Source organism: Leptodactylus fuscus, chromosome 6 (assembly GCF_031893055.1).
Source record: "Leptodactylus fuscus isolate aLepFus1 chromosome 6, aLepFus1.hap2, whole genome shotgun sequence".
In the NCBI taxonomy this organism is placed as follows: Eukaryota; Metazoa; Chordata; class Amphibia; order Anura; family Leptodactylidae; genus Leptodactylus; species Leptodactylus fuscus.
This window is the reverse complement of record NC_134270.1, coordinates 102,398,330-102,420,244: the sequence shown is the minus strand read 5'-3', so window position 1 is coordinate 102,420,244 and position 21,915 is coordinate 102,398,330. Positions and strand designations below refer to the sequence as shown.

The 21,915-nt window shown below is 40.3% G+C and overlaps 1 protein-coding gene across 1 annotated transcript in view; it reads right to left on the bottom strand.

The window, feature by feature from the left end:
- The window catches only part of LOC142208428 (bactericidal permeability-increasing protein-like), a 33,787-nt gene extending 15,950 nt beyond the window's left edge, over positions 1–17,837 (bottom strand). The window contains exons 1-9 of the mRNA XM_075276934.1: positions 17,762–17,837; positions 15,612–15,720; positions 15,166–15,280; positions 12,457–12,585; positions 12,094–12,249; positions 11,919–11,982; positions 11,781–11,841; positions 11,443–11,534; positions 11,196–11,372 (exon numbers count right to left, since the gene is read on the bottom strand). Coding sequence (XP_075133035.1) covers positions 11,196–11,372; positions 11,443–11,534; positions 11,781–11,841; positions 11,919–11,982; positions 12,094–12,249; positions 12,457–12,585; positions 15,166–15,280; positions 15,612–15,717 — 900 coding nt within the window. The 5' untranslated portion in view covers positions 15,718–15,720; positions 17,762–17,837. The remainder of the gene's footprint in view (positions 1–11,195; positions 11,373–11,442; positions 11,535–11,780; positions 11,842–11,918; positions 11,983–12,093; positions 12,250–12,456; positions 12,586–15,165; positions 15,281–15,611; positions 15,721–17,761) is intronic.
- Positions 17,838–21,915: the final 4,078 nt, after the last annotated feature.

Genomic DNA, 21,915 nt, shown 5'->3' with positions numbered 1-21,915 from the left:
GTATAAGGGATGGGATATGAAATGTAACTTTGTGTCTTGTTTTTGCTGTAATTCTGAGAATACGTGAGACTTTTGTGTTGGATGTAATTTGTATTTGAGCTGCTATACGGTGTTGTGAGAAACTTTATATAGTGACTTTGGGACAGAAGTATTTGAAGTTAACCCTTTCCCGTCGATGGCATTTTTTGATTTTCGTTTTTCGTTTTTGACGAATAACCCCATAACTTTTTTATTTCTCCGCTCCCAGAGTCATATGAGGTCTTAATTTTTCCTGGGACAAATTTTTCTTCATGATGCCACCATTATTTATTCTATATAATGTACTGGGAAGCAAGGGAAAAATTCAGAATGGGGTGGATTTGACGAAAAAATGCATTTCTGCGACTTTCTTACGGGCTTTGGTTTTACAGCGTTCACTTTGCAGCCAAAATGACATGTCCCCTATATTCTGTGTTTCGTTACGATTGCGGGGATACCAAATTTATATGGTTTTATTTACATTTTGACCCCTTAAAAAAATCCAAAACTGTGTTAAAAAATTTTTTTTTGAAAAGTCGTCATATTCCAACAGCCGTAACTTTTTTATACGTCCGTGTACGGGGATGTATAGGGCGTTTTTTTTTGCGTGGTCGGGTGTACTTTGTAGTTCTACCATTTTCGGGAAATGTTATTGCTTTGATCACTTTTTATTCAAATTTTTATCAGAATCAAAACAGTGAAAAAACGGCGGTTTGGAACTTTTGACCATTTTTCCCGCTACAGCGTTTACCGAACAGGAAAAATATAGCTTTGTAGAGCGGGCGATTTCGGACGCGGGGATACCTAACATGTATGTGTTTCACAGTTTTTAACTACTTTTATATGTGTTCTAGGGAAAGGGGGGTGATTTAAATTTTTAAGCCTTTTTATTTGTTTTTATATTTTTTTTACTTTTTTTTAAACTTTTTTTTTTGCATTTATTAGACCGCCTAGGGGTATTGACATGGGTGGGCGGTGTCGCGGATTGTCAGAGCGGTGGGGGTCGGCAAACATGGCTGCTCCGGAGCGTTAAAGAGAGCCTCCTGGAGTATCGTTAAGGTGAGGGGCAAAGTGGTAAAGTATATGTATATGTGATTGTGTGGGGTTAGGGGCGAGGCTGTAGAGGGCAATATGAATTTTGTGGCTTGCTATGGTCCAAAGTATGTGAGACTAGCTGGTACCCGCGACTTCGTCTGCGGTGATTGTAGCAGTGGGTATATAGAGGCGCGGGTAAGGTTTTCGTACTGTGTATAAGGTATGGGATATGAAATGTAACTTTGTATCTTGTTTTTTCTGTAATTCAGAGAATACGTGAGACTTTTGGTTGAAGTTAATTTGTATTAGAGCTGCTATATATACGGTGTTGTGAGAAACTTTACATAGTGACTTTGGGACAGAAGTATTTGAAGTTAACCCTTTCCCGCCGATGGCATTTTTTGATTTTCGTTTTTGACTCCCCTCCTTCTAAACCCCATAACTTTTTTATTTCTCCGCTCCCAGAGCCATATGAGGTCTTAATTTTTGCGGGACAAATTTTTCTTCATGATGCCACCATTAATTATTCTATATAATGTACTGGGAAGCAGGGAAAAAAATCAGAATGGGGTGGATTTCAAGAAAAAATGCATTTCTGCGACTTTCTTATGGGCTTTGGTTTTACGGCGTTCAATGTGCAACCAAAATGACATGTTCCCTGTATTCTGTGTTTCGTTACGATTCCGGGGATACCAAATTTATATGGTTTTAGTTACATTTTGACGCCTTAAAAACAAATCCAAAACTGTTAAAAAAATTTTTTTTGAAAAGTCGCCACATTCCGACAGCCGTAACTTTTTTATACGTGCGTGTACGGGGATGTATAGGGCGTCTTTTTTTGCGGGACTGGGTGTACTTTGTAGTTCTACCATTTTCGGGAAATGTTATTGCTTTGATCACTTTTTATCAGAATCAAAACTTTTGACCATTTTTCCCGCTACGGCGTTTACCGAACAGGAAAAATATTTGTATAGCTTTGTAGAGCGGGCGATTTTGGACGCGGGGATACCTAACATGTATGTGTTTCACAGTTTTTAACTACTTTTATATGTGTTCTAGGGAAAGAGGGGTGATTTGAATTTTTAATCCTTTTTTTTGTTTTTAATATTTGTTTAACTTTTTTTAAACTTTTTTTTTTTGCATTTATTAGACCGCCTAGGGGTATTGACATGGGTGGGCGGTGTCGCGGATTGTCAGAGCGGTGGGGGTTGGCAAACATGGCTGCTCCGGAGCGTTAAAGAGAGCCTCCTGGAGTATCGTTAAGGTGAGGGGCAAAGTGGTAAAGTATATGTATATGAGATTGTGTGGGGTTAGGGGCGAGGCTGCAGAGGGCAATATGAATTTTGTGGCTTGCTATGGTCCAAAGTGTGTGAGATTGCAGAGATGGTGATGTGAGTTTGGGGTTTGTGGGGGTCCTGGGAAAAACGTATGTGCGCTATTGTGACGAAAAGTAGCCTATTGCGCAATGGGGTGTATTAACTATGTTTGTGGAAAATTTCAGCCAAATCGGTCGAGCGGGTTTTGCGTGATTGACTAACAAACATCTGAACACACAAACCCACAAACATCCAAACTCACAAACTTTCACATTTATAATATTAATAGGATATACAGTATATACCCAGGTTATACCAGCATGGTCCCTATCACTATATATAAGATGTATAACTTATACAGGCTGTACATATATAATTATATACAGTATATACCCAGGTTATACCAGCATGGTCCATATCACTATATACAAGAAGATGTATAACTTATACCAGCTGTACATATATAATTATATACAGTATATACCCGGGTTATACCGGCTGTACATATATAATTATATACAGTATATACCCAGGTTATACCGGCTGTACATATATAATTATATTCAATATATACCCAGGTTATACCAGCTGTACATATATAATTATATACAGTATATACCCTGGTTATACCAGCATGGTCCATATCGCTATATACAGGTGATGTATAACTTATAGCAGCTTTACAGATATATTATATACAGTATATACCCAGGTTATACCAGCTGTACATGTATAATTATATACAGTACTAGCTGGTACCCGCGACTTCGTCTGCGGTGATTGTAGAAATGGGTATATACAGGCGCGGGTAAGGTTTTCGTACTGTGTATAAGGTATGGGATATAAAATGTAACTGTGTATCTGTAGCTGTGTATCTGTAGCTGTAATTCTGAGAGCACATGAGACTTTTGTGTTGAATGTAATTTGTATTTCAGCCGCTATACGGTGTTGGTATAAACTGTACATAGTGACTTTGGGACAGAGGTATTTCAGGTTAATATACTTCGATATACGACATTGTATGATTTGTTATTTTCCGCCAGTACATGTAAGTTTTGGGCACAGGATACTCTTGAGTAAGCAACATAAAGTCTGTCCCTGTGCATGACAGTTTAGTAACTCCATGTGCCTCTTATTAATAGCAATTAACCCCATCATGTCCCTCACATTAACCCCTGTGTAAGAGTTACTGATAGAGATGAGCGAGTACTGTTCGGATCAGCCGATCCGAACAGCACACTCGCATAGAAATGAATGGACGTAGCCGACACGCGGGGGGTTAAGCGCGCTGGCTACGTCCAAGCTGAAGTACCAGGTGCATCCATTCATTTCTATGGAGCGTGCTGTTCAGATCGGCTGATCCCAACAGTACTCGCTCATCTCTAGTTACTGATATGTGAGAAACTTGGAGGTAATAATTAAGTATCTTCATTACTGAGGTCTTTTATTAGTACCTCCATATGTCTCACATATTAGTAACCTTTATATGGGGCACACAGGGGTTAATATGAGGGACATGATGGGGTTTATTCCTATTAATGTGAGGTACATGGAGTTACTAACACTAAACTAATAACCCCATGCCTGACATTAATGAGAATAGGAAGTAAAGGAAGGGAGGTGTGTTTCTTACTTTGTTTGCTAGCAGCTTCGGCAGGAGCTATCACTATAGCAGGCAGAGACTTGAGCGACTAAGCTCCACCCCCTGGGTTTCCTGCACATCTCGCAAAGGGGGGTGTCCTTATGCTTGAGCTCTAGCAGAGACTTTATTTAACTCTTGCAGGTCCTGTGCTGCTGGCATGCCAGTGAAATATGGCAGGAGTGCCACTCTTGGCATGTGTGCCAGGGGTTGCTGACCTCTGCTGTAGGGGGTAATATGAATTTTGTGGCTTGCTATGGTCCAAAGTGTGTGAGATTGCAGAGATAGTGATGTGAGTTTGGGTTTTGTGGGGGTCCTGGGAAAAACGTATGTGCGCTATTGTGACGAAAAGTAGCCTATTGCGCAATCGAGTGTAGGGACTATGTTTGTGGAAAATTTCAGCCAAATCGGTGGAGCGGTTGTTGCGTGATTGACCTCCAAAGATCCGAACATCCAAAGGGTCCTGGGAAAAACGTATGTGCGCTATTGTGACGAAAAGTAGCCTATTGCACAATCGAGTGTAGGGACTATGTTTGTGGAAAATTTCAGCCAAATCGGTGGAGCGGTTTTTGCGTGATTGACCGCCAAAGATCCGAACATCCAAAGGGTCCTGGGAAAAACGTATGTGCGCTATTGTGACGAAAAGTAGCCTATTGCGCAATCGAGTGTAGGGACTATGTTTGTGGAAAATTTCAGCCAAATCGGGGTCCAAAGTGTGTGAGATTGCAGAGATAGTGATGTGAGTTTGGGGTTTGTGGGGGTCCTGGGAAAAACGTATGTGCGCTATTGTGACGAAAAGTAGCCTATTGCGCAATGGGGTGTATTAACTATGTTTGTGGAAAATTTCAGCCAAATCGGTGGAGCGGGTTTTGTGTGATTGACTAACAAACATCCGAACACACAAACCCACAAACATCCAAACTCACAAACTTTCACATTTATAATATTAATAGGATTGCAGAGATGGTGGTGTGAGTTTGGGTTTTGTGGGGGTCCTGGCACAAACGTATGTGCGCTATTGTGACGAAAAGTAGCCTATTGCGCAATCGGGTGTATTAACTATGTTTGTGGAAAATTTCAGCCAAATCAAAGCCAAACAAACATCCAAACACACAAACATCCAAACTCACAAACTTTCACATTTATAATATTAATAGGATATATAGACACTGCACAGTACAATATCTGTTGCTCTCTGTAAAGACATGGTACCATTTCTATAGCCTTGCACATAGACACTGAACACCACCACCTCTATAGCCCTGTATGTAGTATACTGATTCCCTTGTACTATATATATGGACACTGCACAGTATGACTTTCCTTGTCATATATACTGTATAGAGAGAGAGAGAGACACTGCATTGTTTCATTTTTAGGTTATTACATATACTTAGCCTGCAGACATTAAAATTACATATACTTAGCCTGCAGACATTAAAACTTGTATTTATTCCCTGAATAGATTCTAGGTCAAGAAACTATAGTATTAGCACATTGTTTTAGAGCTCTACTTTGTACACAAGCCAAACAACTTTTCTAACAAATTATTTGAAAATACTGAAAAACATCTCAAGACATTAGCAAGGAACTCAAAGATCTGGCACAAATGGGTCACAGACATGGACAGTAAAGCACACTTCCAGAGTTGTGGCAAAGTGGCTTAATGGGAGTCTGTCAGGAGTAAATTGCCTATTAACCTAATCCCAGTACCTTGACAGAATTAGCTCAGGGATCGCTGTCTACTGAGATAGACGGGCACGTTTGGTGATCACGGCATGTTTGGCACATGAATAACAATCAGCTCCCGTCCAGTATAGTGGAACTGGCAGCAACCAATTTTATTGGCGGTTCTTAGGCAGTCAAGAATAATATAAACAATACAAAATGAAACCCTTGGCTGTCTGGCCACTACCTACACCACAAGCTACTACATAAAGAGAGCTGAGCCTACTGCACAGCATGCTAAACACACCAAACAACTTTTATTTTACTCAGCAGTTTTCCCAGAAGCAGAACCACCAACCTGTGAGCTGTCTGCCCAAACACACATCTGGGTTGCAAGGAATTTGTCTTAAACATCCCAAATACTTGAAGTGTCTGAATGGAGTCGAGACCCAGCCAGCTCTCCCCACTGCAGCAGACAGACCCTTTTCATCAAGATTTAACCCCTTTCCACTCAACACCATACTATGACGTCACACTGAGCATTTACTTAAAGGGGTTGTCCCATCACAAGGATCCTATCTATACTGCTTGTTAATGTGGATGTAAGACTTTTCCTAAATACACTGCTTCAGAAAAACTGCTTTGTTTGTCCACTATCTTACTTTATTCAATTCATTGTTGACACAGCCCTGACTTAGCTGCTCATGAGTCAAGTGATGTATCTGCTGCTCTCAGGGGGGAGGGAGGAGGGGCTAAGTGCACGGGAGCGAGCCTGTGTATCTAGCTATTCCTGTGTCTACACCACGTGACCTAGGTCCTGCACTCAGATAGAGGAGAGGAGCTGCTTTCATTTCTTCTGTTCTCCCAGTTATCAGGCTAGCTAATTCATTTGTGTTCATTATAGCAGAGACAGGCAGTGTTTGTATGTAACACAGAATGGAGTTGCTGCTGCCTGTACTTCATAGTCCAATGTGGGTGGGCGGAGCTACACACGAATTTGGGGGCAGAGCTAAACGGCAGGTTGCATGTGAAACCCCGCCCACCAAATGATGCAAGAAACCAGGAAGAATGAAGATTTTACAGTAGTAAAGACTGATGAGTATGTGAGGTGGGAATACCCCTTTAATTCTCAGCACCGTAATAGTACAGCACTGTAATGTACAGGAGCTGCTGACTCCACTGGCGTCATCCGTTGGATGCCATGATCAATAGTGATCACAGCATCTGGATATTCAGGGGTAAGATCGCCTTCTCCTCACCACCCCTCTGATCCCCCCACAATGAGATTGCGGTGTTCAAGTGGTTGTCATGGAAGACAGGAGGCCGAGCAAACAAAATAAAATAAACAAGCATGTTATGTGCATAAAAAAATTATCCAAAAATATATCTGTATGTTATGTGTACTCCTCAGTATCTATTATTATTTTGTGTCCGGCCACTGCACAGTATCACTTCTCTTATCCTGTATATTAGGGATGATTTCAGTGTCTGTATTATGTATTAAAATGGTCAATGCACAGTACCACTTCTCCTGTCCTGTGTGTTATGTGTAATTCTCAATATCAATATTATTCTGTATACACAGACATTGCACAGTACCACTTCTCTTGTCCTGCATGTTAAATGTAATTCTCAGTATCAGTATTATTCTATATATACAGACATTGCACAGTACCACTTCTCATGTCCCATGTGTTATGTATAATTCTCAGTATCAGTATTATTCTGTATACACAGAGATTGCACAGTACCACTTCTCCTGTCCTGTATGTTATGTGTAATTCTCAGTATCCGTATTATGCTATATATACAGACATTGCACAGTACCACTTCTCCTGTCCTGTATGTTATGTGTAATTCTCAGTATCAGTATTATTCTGTATATACAAACATTGCACAGTGACACTTCTCCTGTCCTATATGTTATGTGTAATTCTCAATATCAATATTATTCTGTATACACAGACATTGCACAGTACCACTTCTCCTGTCCAGTATGTTATGTGTAATTCTCAGTATCAGTATTATTCTGTATATACAAACATTGCACAGTGACACTTCTCCTGTCCTATATGTTATGTGTAATTCTCAATATCAATATTATTCTGTATACACAGACATTGCACAGTACCACTTCTCCTGTCCAGTATGTTATGTGTAATTCTCAGTATCAGTATTATTCTGTATATACAAACATTGCACAGTGACACTTCTCCTGTCCTATATGTTATGTGTAATTTTCAATATCAATATTATTCTGTATACACAGACATTGCACAGTACCACTTCTCCTGTCCAGTATGTTATGTGTAATTCTCAGTATCAGTATTATTCTGTATATACAGACATTGCACAGTACCACTTCTCCTGTCCTATATGTTATGTGTAATTATCAATATCAATATTATTCTGTATACACAGACATTGCACAGTACCACTTCTCCTGTCCTGTATGTTAAATGTAATTCTCAGTATCATTCTATATATACAGACATTGCACAGTACCACTTCTCATGTCCCATGTGTTATGTATGATTCTCAGTATCAGTATTATTCTGTATGCACAGAGATTGCACAGTACCACTTCTTTCCTGTATGTTATGTGTAATTCTCAGTATCAGTATTATTCTATATATACAGACATTGCACAGTACCACTTCTCATGTCCCATGTGTTATGTATAATTCTCAGTATCAGTATTATTCTGTATACACAGAGATTGCACAGTACCACTTCTCCTGTCCTGTATGTTATGTGTAATTCTCAGTATCCGTATTATGCTATATATACAGACATTGCACAGTACCACTTCTCCTGTCCTGTATGTTATGTGTAATTCTCAGTATCAGTATTATTCTGTATATACAAACATTGCACAGTGACACTTCTCCTGTCCTATATGTTATGTGTAATTCTCAATATCAATATTATTCTGTATACACAGACATTGCACAGTACCACTTCTCCTGTCCTGTATGTTATGTGTAATTCTCAGTATCAGTATTATTCTATATATACAGACATTGCACAGTACCACTTCTCCTGTCCCATGTGTTATGTATAATTCTCAGTATCAGTATTGTTCTTTATACACAGAGATTGCACAGTACCACTTCTCTTGTTCTGTATGTATTGACACTGCACAGTACCACTTCTCTTGACCTGTATGTTATGTGTAGCTCTCAGTATCTGTTATTATTCTTTTTTTTTCTTTTGTAGATTGTGAGCCCCTTACAAGACTCATAATGTACATTTTTTCTTTTCAGTATGTCTTTTGCATATGAGAGGAAATCCATGCAAACCTTGGCAGGATTTGAATCTAGGACTCCAGCGCTGCAAGGCTGCAGTGCTAACCACTGAGCCACCGTGTTGCCCAATTATTCTGTGTATATATGGACATTGCACAGAATCACTTTTTTTCAACATGTATGATAAGGCTAAGTTCACACGTGAAAAAAGCTAGCTGATTTTGTCACTGATTTTTAAGCCTCGCTTTTTTTGGACGCTGTTTTTTGCATTGGACGCTGTTTTTGACGCTGTTTTTGACGCTTTTTCGGTCGCTGTTTTTTTTTAAGCTTTTTTTTTTCCCCAGCCCATTTTTTAACTAGCCAGCCCACTGGGCATGGCCAAAACCAACCCCTTTTTGTCTGTAGGCGCCATTTTAGCACATATCTCCAACTGAGCAGAGCTCACTGCTACTTCATAGCAAGCTGCTATCTTTGATATCAAAAATGCTGCTGTATCCAGATGTGCTGTGCTGTGATGAGTACTGTCACAAAATGGCTGCAGGAAGCAGCCAACACCCATGGCCACTCCTCTGGGATGTCACTTCCAAAAGTGTGATAAAAAACAGCTAGCTGTTTCAGTCGCTGTTTTTGCCAAAACAGCTGCAAAAAAAAGCGACCAAAAATCGCTAGCTGTTTTTTCAGCGCCCAATAGACTCCAATTCATTTTTTCAGGCGGAAAACGCCTGAAGAAAGGTCATGTCGCTTCTTTTTCTGCTAGCAAAAAAGCTAGCAATAAAAAAAGCTAGCAGAAAAAAAAAAGCTAGCAATTCACATAGGGCTCCATTTTATGGAGGCTGATTTGGCCGCAAAATCAGCTGTCAAAATCAGCGTCCATGTCCCCGTGTGAACTAGCCCTAAGGGTAATATACATACAGGGTAATACTAGGGTAATACTAGTCATACTTAATACAATGTGTACACTTATTTGGGGGTTATTTTATCTTTTATGTTGAAGGGTTTGTAGTTTTTAGAAGGTCTGGAGCTTGTATTTAATTTATTTTGATTTCAATTAGTTTTGATTTTGGGGTGTGGTATCAGGCTATGTTCACACTTTGTGCCTGAAAAATGCATATGTGCCACCAGCACAGTATTCAAATAACTTTATACCCACCGTCAGTAAAATCCTGTTATAGCCCACATGGCTCCACATATTCAGGAGCATCATCATATCGCAGTTACCGATTAATTTAAATACTGCCCCTTGTCCATAGAGTTTTCAGATGCATTGTATGCCACTGTGTAGCATGTCAGTAATACAGTCGAGAAGAGGAGGTTACAAACAGGAAAGTGTCTTCTTTGCAGAATAGTTTGGATAGACCTAGCCATAGAGCATTCTGTGTATGTGTCTTCATATGTTCTTTGTACATATGTGCATATTCTGTATAGGTATGTATATATGCTGTATTGTTGTGAGTGTTAGTGACCACATGTCTGCCAGTGGCTGTCCGTATTACAGAATCCTTGCTCTCTCAGCTCCATATGTAGTCTTTATATTGTATTTGCCAACTCTTTTAGAATAAAGAGACTTCCTGAATTACTGATAGTGCGGACAATTCTACTAAGAACTCTACTTTCTGGCTAAATCCTCACCTCTCCTTGTTCAAATAGTCCTCTTCCCTCTCAGGACATTAAAGGGGTTGTCCACTTTCAGACCAAAATTGAGTGACAAATGTTATTTTTTGTATAATGAAGTTCTACAATTTTACAATATAGTGTCCTCACGGTTTTCTAGATCTCAGATTGCTGACTTTCATTCTGCTTACTCCAAGTGGATAAAATTCATTCTATGGTCATGTGATATATGGTCCATGGTCATGTGATGTACAGTCCATGGTCATGGGATAGACACATAGGTGTACAGCTCGTTACCAAGCAGATGTCTGATTACCTTGCGGTGACTATAACGAACTGTGCACTTGTGTGTCCATCACATGACCATGGACTGTATATCACATGACTATGGACCGTATATCACATGACCATGGACTGATTTTTATCCTCACTATGAGTAAGCAGAAGAAAAGATAAGCATCTACAGAGTCTGGGTCTGTATTAGTTTAGGTAGGTCTGGGGTCTGTTCTTATTTAGATGGTGTGGTCTGGGATCTGTATTTATTTAGGGGGTCTGTGTTTACTGTTTATGTACAGTGAGTGGCCTGGGGTCTTTGGGGGTGTAGTCTGAGTGTTAATGAGTTTGGATATTTGCTTCATATTCCATAGCTCCTCTGCTTACCATGTCATCGGTGATGTTAATCCTCAGTGCTCCAGCTTTATAGTGCACTAAACCAGCAGAGTTTGCTGTAAACTCAGAAAGCGCCAGGAGTAACATGTGGGAATCAATATCTGGCAGGATAAGCTTCTCTGGAGGAAAGGGAAGATACCAGTGTTCATACCGACCCACAAATTCACCCTGAGGAGGAATTAAAACAATGAAGGGTTTATATGTTCACTCATCTTAACCCATCCACCACACCACCTACCTTCACCAGGAGATCAAAGTTCTGTTCAGTGATGAGAGGAGGATTCAACAATGAGATCTCAAATAAGGAAACTTGATCCACGGATAAGAAAACTGCAGATACAAAGAGAGTGGAGGTGACATGCTGTAGGAAATGTAAGTCCATTAGTTGTACAGCTCTGGTAGGAGATGCTGAATGACCTTATATAAGGAAAGGTTATAGGCTCCTTGCAAACAGAAGGGGGCTGCAGTGCATGGAACTATTGGAGGGCAAGGACAAAAGGGCAACTTTCACTGACAAATAGGCTTGGTAGTAGAAACAGTGGACAGTATGTAAAAGTGTCATTACAGACTGGTTACCTGGGAAGTTGCCCAAAATTTCCTCCATATTTTCAACTGTTTTTGAAAACTGAGGGCAAATCTACAGGAAACAAAGGACACATGATGATAACATTGCCCAGCCCCTGGCTAGTGACACCCGTGCACCCATCTACTGACCTCATTATGTAGAGCATCATGTATGGGTCCCATTATTGCACCTTTGAACATATCAAATAGCCATCTGTGTGTAGAGACAGAGAGATAAAAAGATATAAAATATGGTATACAGATAGATAGATAGATAGATAGATAGATAGATAGATAGATAGATAGATAGATAGATACCACTCACCCAGATCCACCATGGAACCAGAGGTTGACATATCCGGCATTGGAGGAGCACCCAGCATCCCATACAGCTCCATGTCCGTAATCATCACATGTGATCCCCAGTGTTCCATTAAGAGTCAGACCTTGGACTTTGAGCTCCAGCCATGATGATGCAGAGCTAAGGAGAAGAATGTTGCCTAGTTTTGTCATTAGTTTCTTATGTTCTATCTTTGGTAAAGCTGAGAGATGATTTATGGAGCTTATACGGTGGTGAGATAGTGTCACCCAGCTCTCCCAGAAACAGACAAATAGCTTTTTCTAATGATACAACTCTACTATTCCCCTCACAATGTTAGTTCCCCTCTGCCATCCCCTATACACTCACAAGATAGCTGTTTTTATTTTTAGTAATCCTGTCACATGGATTTGCCCATTGTTGATGAAGACATTAACTCCGGTGTCCGATGAGAATGTGATATCTGAAGACGAGAGATCCAGGTTCTGTATCTGTAACCTGCATTGGAAGCAAAAATATACAGCAAAGTCTATAACAACGTATCTGTTGGTCTTCTTCAGCTACATATAAGGCTAAGGCCCCACATTGCAGAAACGCAGCTTTTTTTGTTGTAGATTTTGTTGCGGTTAATACCATTACCTATTATCAGTGGCCAAGAATTTATGACATTTTAGGCCTTCATAATCACTGCTTTATAGCAACAGTAGTAGTTCTAATTTTTCCATTCAGAACTTGAAATTCTCCACATAGACACAGGCTTGCATGAAAAAGTTTTAACTGCCTACAAACACCACAAAGGGGGCTTATTATATACAGCGTTGGCCAAAAGTATTGGCACCCCTGCAATTCTGTCAGATAATACTCATGTTCTTCCAGAAAATGATTGCAAGCACAAACTCTTTGGTATTAATATCTTCATTTATTTTGTTTGCGATGAAAAAAACACAAAAGAGAATGAAAAAAAAGTCAAATCATTGATCATTTTACACAAAACTCCAAAAATGGGTCGGACAAAAGTATTGGCACCCTCAGCCTAATACTTGGTAGCACAACCTTTAGACAAAATAACTGCGAACAACCGCTTCCGGTAACCATCAATGAGTTTCTTACAATGCTCTGCTGGAATTTTAGACCATTCTTCTTTGGCAAATTGCTCCAGGTCCCTGAGATGTGAAGGGGCCTTCTCCAAGCTGCCATTTTGAGATCTCTCTACAGGTGTTCTATGGGATTCAGGTCTGGACTCATTGCTGGCCACTTTAGAAGTCTCCAGTGCTTTCTCTCAAACCATTTTCTAGTGCTTTTTGAAGTGTGTTTTGGGTCATTGTCCTGCTGGAAGACCCATGACCTCTGAGGGAGACCCAGCTTTCTCACACTGGGCCCTACATTATGCTGCAAAATTTGTTGGTAGTCTTCAGACTTCATAATGCCATGCACACGGTCAAGCAGTCCAGTGCCAGAGGCAGCAAAGCTACCCCAAAACATCAGGGAACCTCCGCCATGTTTGACTGTAGGGACCATGTTCTTTTCTTTGAAGGCCTCTTTTTTTCCCCTGTAAACTCTATGTTGCTGCCTTTTCCCAAAAAGCTCTACTTTTGTCTCATCTGACCAGAGAACATTCTTCCAAAACGTTTTTGGCTTTCTCAGGTAAGTTTTGGCAAAGTCCAGCCTGGCTTTTTTTATGTCTCTGGGTAATAAATGGGGTCTTCCTGGGTATCCTACCATACAGTCCCTTTTCATTCAGACGCCGACGGATAGTACAGGTTGACACTGTTGTACCCTCGGACTGAAGGGCAGCTTGAACTTGTTTGAATGTTAGTCGAGGTTCTTTATCCACCATCCGCACAATCTTGCGTTGAAATCTCTCGTCGATTTTTCTTTTCCGTCCACATCTAGGGAGGTTAGCCACAGTGTCAGGGCTTTAAACTTCTTGTTGACACTACGCACAGTAGACACAGGAACATTCAGGTCTTTGGAGATGGACTTGTAGCCTTGAGATTGCTCATGCTTCCTCACAATTTTGCTTCTCAAGTCCTCAGACAGTTCTTTGGTCTTCTTTCTTTTCCCCATGCTCAATGTGGTATACACAAGGACACAGGACAGAGGTTAAGACAACTTTAATCCATTTCAACTGGCTGCAAGTGTGATTTAGTTATTGCCACCACCTGTTAGGTGCCTCAGATAAGTAACAGGTGCTGTTAATTACACAAATTAGAGAAGCATCATATGATTTTTCAAACAGTGCCAATACTTTTGTCCACCCCTTTTTTATGTTTGCTGTGGAATGATATCCAATTTGGCTTTTTGACAATTCTTTTGTGGTTTTCCATTGAAGACAAATTAAATGAAGATAATAATACCAAAGAATTTGTGATTGCAATCATTTTCTGGAAGAAAATTAGTATTATCTGACAGAATTGCATGGGTGCCAATACTTTTGGACAACATTGTACTGTATCATTACTAAAGTAATACCCGTCCACCAGCTCCCCCTTTATTAAAGGGGTTGTCCTGTGACAACGAATACAATCCATATGTCATATATTGGCACACAATTGTTAGATACAGTAGAAAAAAAAATAAGCTTAGTGGCTGGCAGGGCCGCACCTCTAACGAAGTGAGGTCAGGCGGCACTCTGGAGGGGCCGGCGCCACAGCAATTTAATTTTTTTTCTTTTTAAACCCCTGAGTATAATAATCAGAGCCATAGGGGAGGTGAGGGAATTTAATAAACAGTTTTACTTACTTCTCCGGGATTCGATGTTAATCCTACCAGGCTTTGGGCCTGTACGGCGGAGATCACATCTAAAGGTAAGAGACGAATAGCCTTTCTAAAGGCTATTCTGACATCTTATCCACAAAAAAAGAAGTTTTAATGGTAGAATCCCTTTAAGGATACACTCTGGGTAAATCCTGAATACTGCTATGTCTAGTGCATGGCCTGAGAAGGGATTCTATTTTTGCTATTTTTTGTATCCTTGTGTCATGCTCCACCACCGCTCAAGCCCTGCACTAGGTATAACAAAGTATCAGTGTACCTGAAGTGTTGAGTAATTTCCCTTTCCATCTGACGATAACTTACTCAGAGACATAATAGTAAATGCGACCAAGAACAGCAACCGAGACTGAGCCTTTGACGTCGGGGATTTGAAGGGTCTCAAGTCGCTTGTGCATCTCCTCCAAACCTACCTGCCAACCTGACAGGAAAAAACAGATATAACATAAAATTCAATAGTATAGTCACCCACTATTCATTAAATAATGAAGCCATATACAGCACTAGTTGGGACACCTGTTTCCATATTATGGGTTCATATATCTCCTGGGATTAGCCCCTACATTCAGGAGACTTTTTGTCCTTCCTGCTAAGGAAAGTGATGACTTGAATTGCCTTTACACTGTAACAAACATCAGCGGTGTGAGCAGGACAAAACAAGTTGTAGAATTTCCCATTATATGATGACTAATTACATTAACAGACCTTTAAGTAGGATTGTTCCATTCATACATTAGAAGCCGTATACTCACCATACTGCAGTCCCTTCAGGGTCAGTCTACCCTTTATTCCAGGGTCACTAGCTTTAGTCTTAGACAGTATGAGAGCGAAAGTAAGGAGGATCAGGGTGCGCGCCATTATCTAAAGAGAAGAAAGCAACAAATAAACGCCATGCATTGCAGCATGTTGATGACTATGTGTTCTTCTTTGCTTGGTGTCAATAAATGGGAACGTTCTGTTTCACATCCAGCTATAGCTAATGCTGATCAGAGGTGAGGGTTTCTTACAACTGTGTCTAGATAATCATCTATGAGGTCAGCAGCACAAACCTCCAATGTATCAGTGTAGGTAGAAAACCACAGTTTAGAGATCAAAAAGGATTCATCTCTCCTAATAACTGAGGTCCTCCATGCACCTTATTAGCTTTGTGGCCCTCCATATAACCTTTTCCAACTCTAGGATGTTCTTTCTATGAACTGGTGCCCAGAACTAAACTGCATATTCCACCTGGTTCCGCATCAATGACTTATACAGTGGTAATCTCACATCCCTGTCCCATGAGTCTATATTCCCATTAAGACATGACAATATCCTGCTGGCCTTAGAAGCATCCGACATTGCATGCTGTAATTTAACCTATGATCTACAAGTACACCCAAGCCCTTCTCCACCAGTGACTGTCTCAGCTTTACTCCCCCCCAGGACATGTTACATCCAGATTATTTTTACCCAGATGCATAACTTTACATTTATCTACATTGAGCCTCATTGGCCATGTGGATGTTTAACCACTCAGTTTATCCCAAGTCTGCTTTTAATATCCACCATAGACTGCACTGTACTACATAGCTCGGTGTCATCTGCAGTGCTATTAATCTCATCTTCTATATCATTAATAAATAAGTAAAATAACAGAGGACCCAGCACTGAACCCTGGGGTGCACCACTTATAACAGAGGACCAGTCTAAACTGCAGCCTTTGACCACAACTGTCTGAATATGATCCTTTAATCAGTTTTAAATCCAATTACAAATTATATTATCCAAGTCAATTGACCTAGAGCCCTATCTGAAAACCCAACATTTGCCTTGGCACTGTATCAGTCACTAGAGAATCCCTAACATTCAAGTTCTTTAAGTACCCATGGGTGTAATGCATCTGAACCTGGAGTCTTGTTCACGTTTGATTTGTCAGTCTAGTATACCGACATTGGTGGCATCGACATCAATTACTCCCTGTTCTTCTGAATACACAAAACTAAAGAACCCATTTAGTAGCTCTGCGTTTTCTTGGTCTCTGGTGACCAACTCTCCATTACTATTATTTAAGGGACACATTATTTTTTTTTTTTATATGGTTAAAGAATTTGGGGGTTAGTTTTAATTCTCCTAGCCGCCTGCCTTTCATTATGTATTTTAGCTGATTTCATTTCCATTTTGTAGATTTTATTAAGGGCTTTGTAATCCTGCAGATTTATATATTGTTTTTAAATACACATTTTTTGTTGTTGTTGTTTTTCCCCTATCAGTATGTCTTTGGAGCGTGGGAGGAAACCCATGCAAATACGGGGAAAGTATACAAGTTCCTTGTAGATGTTTTCCTTGGCAGGATTCGAACACAGGACTCCAACGCTAACCACTGAGCCACCATGTGTGTATTCATATACAAAAAAATTTAATTGTTTATTGAGCCATGAGGGGAAGATAATGTAAGACTTGTTCCCTATGAGTGTACATTTTGCTGTAAAGTTACTCAACATAGATTTAAATGTCTCTCACTTATCCTATGTAGTTGCCCTCCCAATCTCTGTTAGTTATTTAGGAGGAATCTGAACAGGTTATGGTCACTATTACCAAGGTTTTCACCAACAGAGACATTTCCAACAAGTCCTGGACTATTAGAAATGATCAGATCCAGCAGATCATCCCCTCTTGTTGAATGTTTTACAAACTGCATCAAATTACCTACAACAACTAGAATGATTTATTTTGTTTCCATTCTGTAAATGGCCCCTGGATGAGCAGCTACAGAATAACATTCAGCAGACAACAAGCTGCTGCTGGTCACAATGTGCTATACAGGAACACAAGGAAGAGTGAGAGTATATATTGTGGGTAAGGAGACCGTAAGAGACATTCATATATTATCAAAAATTAAGGAAAGTTTTGAGGGAACACTGACCTGGTGAGCTAGCGCTCGGTGATCTCAGGCTGGTCTGTTGTGGTGTCTTAGCTGAAGTCTTATAGTCACTTTCTGGTCTATTGGAGCAAAAGGCACTAAAATTGAAAGAAGGAACTAAAGATGGGAGGAGCAGTAGCCAAAAATATTGACACAACAAGATGAAAATCAGCGCTGACAAAGAGGAAGAAAAATAAAATAATAAAGGCAGGTAACATTCCAAGAAAAATATTTGACTTCAGTCTCTTCACACCGTAGTTGTGGGCACTGCATTCATATCTACAATACATCAAGGTAGCAAGTAAGATGACATGACAGTGTTCAGGATTCAAGGAGACCCTCTTATGTGGCTGGATGTGCTGGGACTGTTTATATGAACGATCCCACCAGAACGGTTATTAGGTATAGTGAGTGATCGGGGGTAGATGACATGTTGCACCCTGTGCAACTTTGTGCAATTTGCCTGTTGGATGGTTTTAGCTTATCATGGCAACCACTAAAATTGTCAGCTGGCTGGTATCTATTACTGGTAATGCAATATCAGATTGCGTCTATCACTTTAAAAGAATATATTCAGTATATTGTAAGCAGCTGATTCATTAGAATGTCTTATTGTTTAGCAACGTTCTTCTCACAGATTATTATCAAGGTCTCCTGATAAGATGGTCCGGCTGTCTGCCTCACTCCCATACCCCCTTTACTTGGGAAACATGATACAAGAGCTAGGCCTTATCGTGAGAAGAACTTTCAGAAAATATTTCTATGTGATGTATTGTGTGATGCTAAATTGGCATAAATCCATTATTTTCCTTTATAATTCTGTGCGCAGCCTCAATATACCTCAGAGAATTATCATAGAGAACGCACACTGTCCTGATGGTTTTTCTTCCTGAGCTCGTTATAATTAATTAATTTGGACATCTCCTGACAATCTGAGACTGGAACCGTTTAGGTTCCGATAACACCCTCGTGCACATCAAACAGTTGGCCAGTTCCATCAAAATTGCTGGATCCAGCCAATACATATAAATTGTGCAAGACCCAAAGGGCTTTTCCCATATGAATGAATCCCTTAGTTGTGCATGGTACTGCAAATACATTGTCAGGTAACAAATGCTGACATCATTTTATTGTGTGCCTATATGCCTACCCTGTTTCCCCGAAAATAAGACAGTGTCTTATATTAAATTTTCTTCCAAAATATATGACCTGTCTTATTTTTGAGGGATGTCTTATGCAGCGGCTGGAGCGGGGGTCAATCGGCAGTCATGACTGCCGGTTGTAGGTGGTCCAGGTGGTGAAGGGGGGTGGGGGGTATCTTATTTTCGGGGAAACGGGGTATGTTACACCCTCTGCTTCCTGATGTCAGTGCCCTTGCCCTATATCTCACTTCCTTATTGGCATTTCACTACAAATAAAAGACATGGCACTGCAGCACATGGATGTATAAAAGAGACAGCACACTGCGGGAAGGTGGTGACTGCCATTTAATTCTAGAACTAGAAACTATACCTGTCTGTTTAATACTCCCTGAAGAGTCAGCTAATACTGGGAAAATTCATCAGATAAGCAGGATAGTAAGGATAGTAAGAAGAAAATAGGGACTTGAAGAATGATCGGGTGCCTGTTCCTTAGGGGTCTCACTTTTCAGCGCACACTTTCACGCTAGTCTAGGACATTCTAGACTAGTAGTGAGGACCATAGAACAAACCTCTGAAAATACTGACAAATGTTCAGACTACCCTGGCATAATGTGAAGCAATAGGTGTAACAAAGTACTGAGCAACACCAGCCCTACTCTGCCTTACTCTTGTCTGTTACAAAGACTCCCTTTAAAGGAAAGTCAATAATTTATTCATTAGTGTTTTGTTCGGTGACTAATAAAAGTTAGGTTCTAATATATCAATCATTTGCCCACTGTCCATATTCTATTGGGACTGAAGCAGAAGGCCTTCATGAAACATTATCTGAATGCTCAGGACATTTTTTGTCTTTTGGTTAAAATTAGGTAGAATTGCCCCAAAGAAATGACTTTTTCCAGGGGTGACATCAGTCTGAAAAGTTTGGGAAACACTGCTCTATTTAGTTGCTTTATCAATCATAATCTACCTGAAAACACCATCGGAGATCAGCGCTGTACAACATATGATCAGGAGATAAGCACTTGGCCTAGAACAGAGCGATAAGCAATGGGATATGAGCACACACACGTCCACCAATCTATCTAGGTGCCAATGGATGTTGTCCTCGGAAACGCAAATGAAAAACATACTGGCCTAGATTTACAGAGAAATCAACTTTGGCAGTCTGAAAATGCAACAGATTTATTACGGTGACTGATGATAAATCTGTTAGATCTTTAGATAGTCTAAAGTTACCATTAGTTACATAGTTGATGAGGTTGTATAAAGACATTAGTCCATCAAGTCCAACCTATAACCCTACAATCCCTACAGTGTTGATCCAGAGGAAGGCAAAAAAAACCCGATGAGGCTCATGCCAATTGCCATATTTCAGGGGGAAAAATTCCTTCTCGACTCCAAATCTGGCAGTCAGTATTAAGTTGACTTACTTTGAGCCAGAATGTTATTCCAAATTTTTTGTGTAATTTATACATTTAAGCCCTGCCCCCTTTTCATGTAGAGCTACACCCACTTGTCTAGCAATTCGGAAACATTTTATCTCAAACTATATTTTAGTGTATTTTACACCCGAGTTTAGTTCTAACTACAATAGTAAATCTGCCCCACTTTGTGATAGTGTTTGCTGAGCTGATGTATCTAAGGTTATTCTGTGTGATAGTGTTGTAGGTCGGCCTACTTCATGTATGATACTGTTGTAGGTAGACCTACTTCATGTGTGATACTGTTGTAGGTCGGCCTACTTTATGTGTGATAGTGTTGTATGTAGGCCTGCTTCATGTGTGATATTGTTGTATGTAGGCCTACTTCATGTGTGATACTGTTGTATGTAGGCTTGCATCATGTGTGATACTGTTGTAGGTCGGCCTACTTCATGTGGGATACTGTTGTATGTAGGCCTATTTCATGTGTGATACTGTTGTAGGTCGGCCTACTTCATGTGTGATACTGTTGTATGTAGGCCTACTTCCTGTGTGATACTGTTGTATGTAGGGCCACTTCATGTGGTATACTGTTGTATGTAGACCTACTTCACGTGTTATTCTGTTGTAGGTCAGCCTATTTAATGTGTGAAACTGTTGTAAGTCGGCCTACTTCATGTGGGATACTGTTGTATGTAGGCCTATTTCATGTGTGATACTGTTGTAGGTCGGCCTACTTCATGTGTGATACTGTTGTATGTAGGCCTACTTCCTGTGTGATACTGTTGTATGTAGGGCCACTTCATGTGGTATACTGTTGTATGTAGACCTACTTCACGTGTTATTCTGTTGTAGGTCAGCCTATTTAATGTGTGAAACTGTTGTAGGTCGGCCTACTTCATGTGTGAAAGTGTTGTATGTAGGCCTGCTTCATGTGTGATACTGTTGTATGTAGGCTTGCATCATGTGTGATACTGTTGTAGGTCGGCCTACTTCATGTGGGATACTGTTGTATGTAGGCCTACTTCATGTGTGATACTGTTGTAGGTCGGCCTACTTCATGTGGGATACTGTTGTATGTAGGCCTACTTCATGTGGGATACTGTTGTAGGTCGGCCTACTTCATGTGTGAAAGTGTTGTATGTAGGCCTGCTTCATGTGTGATACTGTTGTATGTAGGCTTGCATCATGTGTGATACTGTTGTAGGTCAGCCTACTTCATGTGGGATACTGTTGTATGTAGGCCTACTTCATGTGTGATACTGTTGTAGGTCGGCCTACTTCATGTGTGATACTGTTGTATGTAGGCCTACTTCATGTTATACTGCTGTAGGTCGGCCTACTTCATGTGTGATACTGTTGTATGTAGACCTACTTCATGTGTTATTCTGTTGTAGGTCAGCCTACTTAATGTGTGAAACTGTTGTAAGTCGGCCTACTTCATGTGTGATACTGTTGTACGTCGGCCTACTTCATGTGTGAAACTGTTGTATGTAGGCCTACTTCTTGTGTGATACTAATTCAGTTAGACAGGCCTGTATTCAAGTTGCAGGGTGCCATGTGGTTTCAGCAGCTTTACATTGGTCTCTATGAC